This window comes from Zootoca vivipara, chromosome 5, assembly GCF_963506605.1.
Source record: "Zootoca vivipara chromosome 5, rZooViv1.1, whole genome shotgun sequence".
NCBI classification, from domain to species: domain Eukaryota; kingdom Metazoa; phylum Chordata; class Lepidosauria; order Squamata; family Lacertidae; genus Zootoca; species Zootoca vivipara.
The window spans coordinates 56,566,405-56,578,797 of NC_083280.1; the positions used below are offsets into that span (position 1 = coordinate 56,566,405).

Sequence of the window (12,393 nt, forward strand, 5' to 3'; positions counted from 1 at the left end):
CTGATTTTGAAATTGCAGAAAGAGAGTTGTCTTGCCAATGTTCTGCACTTTCACTTCTTAATCTTATTTTGCTCACTGCAACCATCATGTGCCCTAACATTGTCCAAATGGTGTGGCTTTGACCACAGTAAATAACAGTAGATAAATAATGTGTGTGTGTGTCTGTCTGCCTGTGTGGGGATGGATCCTATAGGATTTTGTATTATATATAGCTCTTTCTATATATAGCTCTCTCTATATATAGCTCTCTCTATATATAGCGCTCTCTCTCTCTCTCTCTCTCTCTATATATATATATATGAATGAGAGAGAAAGCTTTTTATGGCATACAGTTTAGTCATACTAATTTTTTAAAACATAACTTTTTATCCCTCATTTTGCCAGGAGTTCCTGAAAATGCTGCTCTATGACTTCTTTTTTCTTTTTAAAGAAAAACAGTCTGTTAAAATCCTGATCCTGGATTTTAATCCTGATCTTCTTTCCTAGTTATCACGTAGCTACGCTATATGTTTCACTTTTTGTAATCTTCCTTCACAAGTCAATCCTTAAAGCACTTTTAACTGTTTTTGCCACTCTTCCCCAAGCTCTTTCCAATTTGTTGCTATCTTTCTAGTAATGGCCATTCCACTTGTACTAATCCATTAATCCCAGTTTGAAGGGCCCAGTGAACCAAAAAAGAAAACACTGCCACTTTTTTTTAAAAAAAAACGCCACACACATATGATGAAAAGGTGGGCAGATTTTGAGGAAAAGGCTCAGTGGACTTGCATCTTGTTGCTTTAAAAGCAAGCAACACAGGAACGACATAAACCCTATTCAGACGCTCAGCCTCCTCAGGTGTAAACAAACACTGGGATAAATGGGGGGGGTTGCCAAGTCCTGCCCCCTCCAGCATATCATCTGTATGTGATTCAGAGTCCTCAGTGTGTTTGAAGGCAAGGGTGTCCTGTCTTTGTGCTGCTATTTTGAACTCTGTAGTGCTATAGGAACATTAGCATTCAGACTGCTCAGTAGGGTAAGACTTGAGAAACCATTGCTGGTAGTGTTGTGCTTAGATTTCCATTGTCTTAACAAGGAGATGGCTCTTCCTTGTTGTGCTTGGCTTGTACTACCCAGAAAGATGTCCTTGCAGTGTTTGTTTCCATTTTTTTTAATGGTTGACTGAGATGAAATTAGTTTGCAAGTGGGACCGGCAACAAAATGCGCTCCCATTCATAATTCCAACAGAAATGTATAGAAATACACAGGTATGGAAAAAGTAGATAGGGAAAAGTTTTTCTCCCTCTCTTGTAATACCAGAACTTGTGGATGTCCAGTGATGCTGAATGCTGGAATATTCAAGACATATAAAAGAAAGATTATAAGGCATATAAACAATGCAGTGATGACCACCAAACAACTCCTCACCCACAATAATACAACCACCAGACTTAACATGGACACTGGTACCAGAGCCTGCAATAAACCCAGATGCCAACTTTGCTGCCACATACACCCGGACAACATCATTACTGGCCCCAACAACATCCAACATACCATCTCAGGACTATTTAATTGCTCATCTTCTAACATTGTGTATGCCATCAAATGCCAACAGTGCCCTTCAGCTCTCTATATTGGACAAACAGGCCAAACCCTACGCCAAAGGATAAATGGACATAAATCTGACATCAGGAACCACAAGACAGAGAAACCAGTAGGAGAACACTTCAATCTCCTAGGACATTCTATACAAGATCTCAGAGCAGCTGTTTTATTACAGAAAAATTTCAGGAACAGACTGGAAAGAGAAGTTGCTGAATTGGAACTCATTACCAAGCCACCTGGGATGAATAAAGACATTGGATTCTTATCTCATTATGCATGATCAAGCTTTCTTTAGCGCCTCAGCCCTTGCTCCCCCCCCCATGACCTATTGCAGTCATCAGCAGTCGTTAACAGCCATCTACAGGTTTACCACTCCCATCAGCCCATCACCCATTCCCATCACCCCCACCCTCTGAATATACATAAGGGTCTGGTGGATTCTGTTACAGTGTATCTGACGAAGTGTGCATGCACACGAAAGCTCATACCAAAATAAAAACTTAGTTGGTCTTTAAGGTGTTACTGAAGGAATTTTTTTATTTTGCTTCGACTCAGACCAACACGGCTACCTACCTGTAATTGGATGACTTTAAAAGAGAATTAGACATATTCATGGAGGGATGAGATTATACTCTACCTTCGCTGTCAGATATAGTATGCTTCTGAATACCAGTTGTTTGAGGCTCAACTTACTTGCCGTGAAACAGACGTGTTCTTTTCACCTGAGCACTGCATGTATTTTGTACACATCCCCCCACCCTACACATAGATTATCTTTCACACACGAAGCAGCCACAAGGAATGGCTCAAGAATGCAGCCATAATAACTGTGGGGTTTTTTTGGGGGGGGGGAAATAGCTGACAGTTTTATCTAGTACATCGAGCTTGTCTATTCATGCATGCAAGGTTTGTTGTGTGTGTTGGTATCTGCCTAGGATGATAAAATAGGGCCTAGCATGATGACATTCACCTCATAAAATTGTTCAGGCCCATTTATGTATTGCACTTAAATATAAAATTAGCTGTATCATTAAATCATTGTAAATTCCCATCTGTGCTTTATCAAACATTACAGTGGGTTCCCCCCCACACCTTTCTTCATTTTGCCACTGCAATGTCTTAAACCGTCTCACTGCGGCAGAGCTAGACAGTGGCTAAAGTTTGAATTTTTTGGAGCTGCTTTAATCAATAAAGTTATCACCAGTCATTTCCCTTGATAACTGCTTTGTAAAGAGAACCTGACTTTGCTTGCTACAGCTGAGATGTTTTCAACCTGCTCTTGGAATAGAAGGTACTCCCTAAAGTCCAATTTTCATTTTAACCTTTCCTCAATAGCCTAGGAAAAAAACCAGATTGCTGGTATTACTTTAATAGATAGGAAATTTAAACCTCTTAGAGGTAACCTGCCCCTTCTTATGATTCAATAATATGACAAAGAATAACACATCTTTAAAGGTTACTGAAATAGCCTAATTCATATGTTTTAGGACTGCTGTAACAGTGGGTGATTTTTACTGTATTACGCTAAAACCTAAATAATGTTAAGGTTCCAGTACTTTAATGCCATCATAAAAAGGTCTATCTGAAGCAAATTGTCCTGCTCTAATGGGAGTTGCAATGGGTCACCAAGAGTGCATAAACTACTGGTAGTTGCAAATTCCTGGTTTTGATAGTGCCAAATATAGGTATGAAATGGTGCATAAGAATGCATCCCTCGTTCCCATGGGTCCATGAGGCAACTTTCCCACCTTGTCCCAATGTCATTATGCTGCACTAAAAGCAAGAATGCCATTTGCCTAGTTAGAAACCTCTGCTTGGTGCAGTGCATCCCGGATATCATTGAAAAACGGAAACAATCCACAAATGTGAGGCTTGTCGAAAACTTGAGAGTATGAATAGTGGCGTTGCGTTTTCTCACTGAGGTGGAGTGCTGCATGCACATAGGTGGCATGGGAGTAAACTAGCATGGAAGGACAGGTAAACATCACTCTGGCCCTGCCTCACAGCTCTTCAGTCAGCAAGTGTTGTAGCCTCCTGTTTTGTCACCCTATTTTTGTCCAGGTACCTTAGCAGATACATCAGGAGCAATATTATTTTAAACCGACAACAACACACCTGAGCTGCTGCTTTCTCAATGGTAATAGAAGATTGGAAAGCTGGAATGATCTTGGACTCAGGCATAGATGAACACACAGTAAATTGTTTTATACTGAGTCAGACCATTGGTCTATCTAGTTGTGAATGATGTACGCCAAGTGCAAGCAGAAGGTAGAACCAGGACTAGTAGTAGATCTGGGTGAGTTCCAGCAGACCAGCGAGGATTTCTGACTCCTAATTATTTAATAATGCAGCAACAAATAGACTCCCCCTCCCCCAAAATTAAGGCCACCCCAGCAAAGAAAGCCTGGGACGTGGGAACCAGAATTGAATTTATGCATGGAATGATTGTGTGGCACATTCTGGTACTGTAAACGAATTCCTAGGCTTAGTATATGCTCAGAGGCACTCTGTTACTTCATTGTGAGATGTCTGCCTTGCATAGCCAGTCTCTTGCCCTCCTAGAAATAAAGTTATGAAGCCAAATGCATAGGTGCCTGTCAGGGGACCTTCCTACAGGGAACCTCCCCCATCCTGTTGACCAGCTCTTTGCCCAGTGAGAGCAGCTGTAGTGGGTCAGGTGGGGGGAATGAGGAAGTTAACAGTATGGAGGAGGCAAGGCTCAGTGATGATGGAGAGCCTTTGCGCCGCCTTGACCAAGAGGTGGAGGGGAGCAGGCAGCCCCTTCCAACGCCCGAATTAAGGCGGGCCACTAAACGTAAGGTTGGGAGGAGGTGTTTCGGGGTGCCCAAACTCTTATGCTGGTCATGCAACAGGAAACGTCTACTCCCGGGTTCTGCGAGTGACTATAGGAGGCCATGTTTTCTGCTATCTTTGCACTGTAAATACTATGCACAATAAAACCTTTAAAGACAAGTACGGACTTGGGCGTCCTTACTCGAGAGTAGCCGCAACAACACTGTTACAGTACTCTTCAAAGCAATTTCTGTGGAATGAGCCAGCCTGGCTGCTCCCACCTGTAAGTGGCTTTAACCAATGAGGGAAATCAGTTATGTGATTGATAAGTGAGTTGTTTGGACACCAGGCAGTAAGAATTCTTGGGGTCCTTGTTTTCTTCTCCCCCCTTAGTGCCCTTTTTCTACTCCTGTCTTGTCTTCTATTAAGTTCTTGGAATCTCTATAGCAGGCATCCCCAAACTGCGGCCCTCCAGATGTTTTGGCCTACAACTCCCATCATCCCTAGCTAACAGGACCAGTGGCCAGGGAAGATGGGAATTGTAGTCCAAAACATCTGGAGGGCCGGAGTTTGGGGATGCCTACTCTGTAGTTTGCCCTTCCTGTTTACCTAGCAATCTGGATACATCCAGCTGTGGTGGGTTTGTCTAAGATCATGTACTCCCTTAGAAGTTGTTCTCTGCAAATACTACTACACAGCTAGTGAGGGTGGATGTTAAAGAATTCCCCTTCCATCTAAAGGCAAATGTCAAAACTTTGTGAAGAGGCTCAGGCTTGTCTTGTGCTGTGCAGGAGCTAAAGACCAGACACTCATTTGGAATTCACTTACAGTACAGTGGTATACATGTCTATTCAGAAGTAAGTATCTTTGGTTTGGCCTACACTTTGGTTTAGGATTGGCACTGAGGAAAAACTAGGATATCGCGCCTTTAACATCTGTGTGTTGCAGACAGGAATTCAACATGCTCAGCCTTTTCTAGTATAGAAATAGAGTTGTGGGAAATGCTTCACCATGACAGTACTGTCTAATTTTGTGTTATGCCAGGTTCACAATACAACTGTGTTTTATTACACCATACCCCAATGGCAGCCATTTTGTGACAGCACACTCTCAAAAGTTGAAATGTTCCTAGTAGTTTAAAAATTGCGACCTTTGTTCTTCTGCCAGATAGATAAAACTCCAGGTAGATACAACTCCAAATAGATAAAATTCTCCCCCCGCCCAAATAATAATGCCATAGGTACTAAGCCTTGCAAAGGAAAATACAAGAGGGGCTTTACTGAGTATTCATTCCTGAACTTTGCTTATTAATCATTGTTGATTTAGCCTTTTTAAGTGTGTAAGGTGATTGATTATTTCTGCCACTTTTCTTCCTGCTACATTTAAGAAATTAGGTTGTGACAGAATGCCTGATTCAAGGCCACTAGTAAGTTTTACTAATAAGCAGAGTTTGGGAATCTTTGCTCTGACCTCTGATCCATACTGATCCATATTATTTGGGCCTCTTTATATACATCCTCATCTTTTGGTGATCATTCTCATGCTTTCCAAAGTGAGCATTCCAATATTGGCTTTCCACAGCTCGTTGGTCCACTGGTCACAAGAAAACAAGGATATGTGTACTGCAATTTTATAAGAGCCACTATCTCAAGGAAAACACCCATCTCTGGTTGTCTTCCTTTTGTGACACATCTCTTATTTCTGTAGCCTTCAATGTCACTTTGCCTCTTGCAGCACCTTCTAAGTTTATAATAGGAATTTTAGTTAATTTAAAACAATTTCCTCACGCTAATTGAACAAAACAACTGTGCTCCCTGTGTAAAATGTGCAGACAAACTGGAGATCTTTTAATTCTGGCCTTCAGCAGGCATGTGACCTTTTGGTTTTATCTCCCCCCCCCATCCCTCTCTGCCTGTCCCCCCCCCACCTTAGTATATTGCAGTCAGAGAGGAAGTTAAACCTAGGTTTGACAGGTAGAGTTTTTTATTTCCCTTGACAGTGCACCTCTTGACCTCTATCTTCTTGCCAATGATTTTTTAAATCCTAAATGATTTGGGAATAATTGCTCCTCCTTTAGTGATTATTGCCCTTCACCGATAGTAAATCTGTGAAATCCCAGGGGGCTGGAGTACATTTTTGTATGCGTATGCCACAAGCTGGCCTGGATAGGCACTGCTGCTCATGTGCAGCTGCACTTTCAATGTGGATGGTCTTCTCGCATGAAAACTTCTCTTTAGAGACAGAGCGGAATACTTCACCAGTAATCAAGTGCCCCGGTTAATTGCAGCAAGGAATTTGATCCTTTTTAGGTCCCTCATTTTGCAGGCATCTTCCTTGGAGCTTTATAAACCACTGGAAAACTGTTTCCTTAAACATTTGATACCAAACAGAACAGCTGCCTAGGCATAGGCTCCTGGTTTAGTGGAAGGGAACTTGGCCCTGACCTGGAGCTGAGCAAGCCACACATTTGTTTCCAAAATCTATTAAATTAGAAATTTCCATTTTTAAACAACAACCACATTTGAACACTCAATTGTTAAATCAAGATTCCTACTCATGCTACTGAATTATGCAGCTTTCTATGAAATCTGCATAAAAATTGTAGTGGAGACAAGAACACCAACAGCTGCTGCCACTTCATTCTTGCCTACTGCTGTTGGTTCCAGTTGCCGCATAATTACTTTGATCCCTACTAGTAAGAAGCAATTATAAAAATAGGATTGTGTGATCATAGGTATCCAACTCCCCAGCTGAGCAATTAGTTCTGGAGCCAATGTAAAATGGAGCCAACTGAGATCCGGACTTCATTTAGCTTACTGAATCCTCATTTGGAGAGTTTAGTTGCATGCAGCTAGGTCTGCAATCAGATCCATTGCATTGCCCCTAACTTTCACAAATGCCAAATAATATACTATAGTTTGTGGGTACCAGACCACTCTAATTAATCCCTGGATCTAGCAAGTGTTAGAATTTAATCACAGCTTGGGTTGTTAAGATGGGTGCCAGACCTCTTTAATCCCTGGATCCAGCAATTATTAAAATCTAATCAAGCCAAGATAGCTTCCTCCGAGGTGATAGCCTGGGTGATGAGCCATTAAGGGAGGGCTTAAGGAGCTCAGTGCGAGAGTTGAGAGTTGTGGTGTGACCTGGAAGTAAAGGAGCAAGGTGTAGAGAGAGTCAAGAGCATGATATTTGATTTCTGTTTGAATCCAAGCAGCAAATACCCTTGTATATATCTGAAAATAAACCATATATCATAAAGATGTGCCTCATTTCCAAGAGGAAACAGGAACCCTGGGTTGGAACCCCTGGAATCTCGTTCCGCTCGGAGATTAGGGTAGCATGCAATAATACAATATTTTATCCTTTCACATAAATAATATACAACCATTTGTCCTTTACCATAAAAGGTAACAATTGCATTTGAATGATAGTTGCATTTATTTGTTGGGGGTGCGGGGGGGGGGGGAGAATCTTTATGATAGAAGTGACAGCAGATTATGGTACTTGTTCAATCAAAGTAAAATTCCATTTGGTATGTCTAGAATGCAGGTCTTGAAAGAAAACGAGCATTAAAAATGCAATGTTTGTATCAATAAGTTGAATCGTCTCCTCACCTTTCTACATGGCATAATTCCAGAAAATCTGATACTGGCTCCTAATCATTTGTAATATATTCTCAATCTGTTTTAGAATAGGTATATTTTGAGGAAGCCAGCATAGGGATCGACAGCTTTGATGGTATATTACTGATAGCCTTTTGATATGGCAGTGATCAGTGTGTGTGTCCCCCCCCCCCCGGGAGGTACTCAAGGGTACACAGTATCGGCTCCTCTTTTTGTTGTTGTTTAAAAGTGTGACACTTACTTCACTGTGAGTACCTGCACCTCTTTTTTTGGAAGGGTATTAAAAAGTGTGACACTGTAACAACTTCATGGTGAGTCCTGACACCTATTTTTCTAGGGGAAAAGCACTGGAGGTGATGGAAGGAGACCTGGATGACATGTCAGCTTAGAGTGGTACCAGAACAGCTGGAACAGCCACTGATGCAACTGATTCTATGCATTATGAAATTGGGCAGGGGCAGGACACAGAGAGCTGGGTTAGGGACAGCTCATCTATGCATACTAAGGCATTTTGATCATCATGCAGTTAGCAACTGGCTTTTATTTTAGCATGACAAATCTGCCTGCTCTGTCTCACACATGATGCAGCTGTAGCTGTGCTTCATCCACTGCTGTACACATGTTTTCAAGGGAGAAGTGTTCAGTATTGTTTTTCACATGAAATGAAACTTGCTAAACTTGAATATCATGATCAGAGGAAATCTTTAGCAAACAGTTTGATGGGCTTTGCAAAATCTAGAGTGACATTTCCCCCACCCCCTTAACATTTAGTTATATTTTGAAAGCAAATAACAGGAACCATCACCAAGAGAGACACTGCCAGTCATAATACATTTTCTGTTCCCCTAAAGCCCACCATTCTGTAACTAACTCCACAACCAATTGCAATATGCAATTAATTGGCATTGCATAGTGAGCAATATTTCTCTATTAGGTAGCAATGGAAAGCATGCGGTACTATTGGTATAGATAAATCTAGGCCGACAGGCTGTGGTTACAATGAAATAAAGCCGTGCCATTTAACCACTTAGTAACTGAAAGATACGATGGGAAAGTCTTGAAATGTTAGCATACCATTGCATTGTCTCAAAAGCATGTTGACTTCTCTGATGGTTTTCAAATTGCCTGGATGTATAGTGCTTGCCTCATAGGTAGAGGATGAATTATATTCAAGGTGAGCTGACTTTTAATCAATACGGTGACAATATTATCTTGTTTAATTTGTATGATGGCAGTATTAAACATCAAATCAAGCAGTTTATTATGTCAAGGAAGATGAAGTATGACAGGAATCAAATGCACTTGACACCACTTTTGTCTGTATTTCATTGCTGTGACAGGCCATCATGATTGGGGATGATATTGTAAATGATGTTGGAGGTGCCCAGCATTGCGGTATGAGAGCTCTACAAGTACGGACTGGAAAGTACAGGTCAGTGCACATTAAATACATTCTATGCGGATGATGATGGAAACACAGGATATAACAGTGGCTTGTGATTTACATTCCCTGACTCAATCCCTGTCTTTATGAAGCTATGGTATGCTTTTAATGCCCATGCGTTAAAATGGATGGATTTATAATAGGAGAAGAAATAGGTCATTTTGTGAAATAGGATGTTGAAATGCATCATCTGCCAGGTCTCATTTTGGATTGGAGCTCAATTTGCACTAAGTCCACATTCTTACCATTGAGCCATGTGCTATCTTAACATTTTAGAACACAAACATCTACAGCCAAAATCTCTTTTGACTGTAAAGGTTTTGCAACATCCATTTGAAACAAAGGATCGTGACAATATAGGAAGCTGATTTAGGCTGAGTCAAACCATTGGTCCTTCTACACTGATTGGCATCGGGTTGCTAGGGTATCATGCTGGGGTATCTCCTAACCCTACCTGGAGATTCTGGGAATTGAACCTGGAACCTATTGCATGGAGTTAAAAGCCTTCAGTTTTCCATCTAACATGTAGTTTTGCCCTACAGTACTGGTCAAAACCCAGATTCCACAGCTGTATCATCACACTTTTCAGCTGGGAACCATCTAATTCATACTACAAATATGTAGAGATTGTAAAATTAAAAAAGTATGATATGTGAGGTTCTGGGCATGAACTTTGTTTGCCTTCATCAAAAGTGATAACAGCTTACTCAAGACAACCTGTAGCTAGCTGCCTTTCAGCCCTTGTTCCCCATTATTTCCTATGAAAACGTAAACAATTCAACCAAATTCTAATTGCTTCTGTGTAGAGGCCACCCACATTGCACCTATAAAGCTCTACAATAATGATGAATGTGATCTAAGGGAAGCCATCAGATTGTGATAGGACAAGCGTTAGAGTCCTTCTTCCTCGCAAAGGGTCATTAATGACATGAAAAACATACCGTCATTGTAGCCCTGCACTTTGGAATACTGCTAGCTCTTCTCTGTGGCAAGTGAAGAAGTCTGTGCCCTGACTTCCCAAGCAAATTGGAAAGTAAAAACACCTTCATACTATAGCTCCTTACATTTTTGAAGGGCTGTAGCTCAGTGGTAGATTATCTGCCTTGGATGCAAAAGGTCTCAGGTTCAACCCCCTAACATTTCCTGGTAGGGGTGAAACCCTGGGGAGCCACTGCCAGCCAGTGTAGACAGTACTGAGCTAGATGGACCATTGAGGTCTGAAAAAGCCAGCTTCATACCCATCTATGTACTTTAGTGCTTAAGTGTGCTAACACTGGGCTTTGTGCATCTGTACAGTGGCTAGGTACAAGGGGCCTGGTGCAGAGCTTTGCATGTACATCGGGCTCTTAAGACCTTTCATGCAAATTGTATCTCCTTTCACCACTTGGCAAGCAGCTCTGTGATGCAAGGTAGTATTCAGAGCGACAGGAGAAGATGCCATTGAGACAGAAAGGAAGCCCAGGTGTGTATGTGGTGTATGTGGAAGTGTCTTTGCACATCTAAGAAATGCTCTGAATCCCTGATGATGTGTAAAAGGAGACGTGGGGAATAATTGTTGTTTTTAAGAGTGACAATTTAGTACACAGTACATAAAAAACCCTATAAAGAATCACTAGGGACTTTAGACTAGTAACATAAAGGAAAGCATAGATGGAAATGAAACTCAAGAATTTCATTTTGATGGTTTACACTATTTGAAATCCAAGCTGATATATTTTGTGTTCCTTTCACTGTTTTAAGAGTATGATTGCTCACAGAATGTGCGTTTCAGATAGAGATGAGTGTACTACATCCTAGTGCCCTTAGATGGTGCCATTAGTACATTTACTGCAGCTTTGACCAACGTACTTCCCTAGAGGCTCTAAGCAGCAGTTGCCAAATCACAGTAAAACTTGAAAGCTTTGTTAACAGCTGCCAGTACAATGGCATTTTCCAGGTACCTCACTGATCAAAGGTTTCCAACTTTCTCAGCTGTCAGGTAAGTTTGTCCCATGAAATTCTTTACAAATCCGTGCTTGGCTTGCCTGAAAAGCTTTCCTTCCATTTCTTACAAAAGATTGGTGAATGAACCGATCAAAGCACACACACAGGCCCAAACCTGGTTGAAAACGATGTACAGATTGAAACATCATATCCCACCACCCCAGCCAGTATGTAAATGGGAAGCAGTTCTTCTTTAGATTGGAATGTAAGGCTTATTTTATGCAAAGTATAATTTGTCAACAGATATGAAGACACATGATTTTTTAACATCTAGGTGTTCATAGTATGGCATGTACTGCCACGGCTACATGAATGGTCCTGAAGCTTTTTTCAAAGAGGAGGACTGGGGAAGTTCTGGGTGTTTCATTTGGCCTGCAACTCTTAATGGATGTATTCTGTTAACCTTGCACTTCTAAATTTAAAATGTCTCTTAGACTATATGCTGTAGTGGCCTGCCCCTGTGAGGTATGTAGCAGTTACCTCTGTGCAAGAGTGATGCCAAGATCCTTCCCATCAATTATGCAGTTCATATTACTATTCCAATACTTTGTTACTTGAGAACACATTACAGTGAGAGGGTAAAACTACCCAGTGGCATTTGCAACTGTCTTCCCAAGTTGGGAAGGACTGCATAATAATAATAATAATAATAATAATAATAATAATAATAATAATAATAATAATAATAATTTATTATTTATACCCCGCCCATCTGGCCGGGTTCCCCCAGCCACTCTGGGCGGCTTCCAACAAAACAGAAATTCTAAAATACAGAAATCCATCAAACATTAAAATACAGAAATCCATCAAACATTAAAAGCTTCCCTAAACAGGGCTGCCTTGAGATGCCTTCTAAAGGTCTGGTAATTGTTGTTCTCTTTGACCTCTAGTGGGAGGGCATTCCACAGGGTGGGTGCCACTACCGAGAAGGCCCTCTGAACGGTAGTCCAAAGGTTCTCC

General features: G+C 41.2%; 1 protein-coding gene across 2 annotated transcripts in view; it reads left to right on the plus strand.

Moving 5' to 3' along the window:
- Nucleotides 1–12,393, plus strand: part of LHPP (phospholysine phosphohistidine inorganic pyrophosphate phosphatase) — a 165,487-nt gene that overhangs the window by 26,482 nt on the left and 126,612 nt on the right. For both annotated transcript variants that reach the window (XR_009557607.1, XM_035137458.2), the window contains exon 6: nucleotides 9,347–9,438. Coding sequence is in view for 1 of the 2 variants with exons in the window: in XM_035137458.2 (XP_034993349.2) it covers nucleotides 9,347–9,438 (92 nt within the window). In the remaining variant the exon portion in view is untranslated. The remainder of the gene's footprint in view (nucleotides 1–9,346; nucleotides 9,439–12,393) is intronic.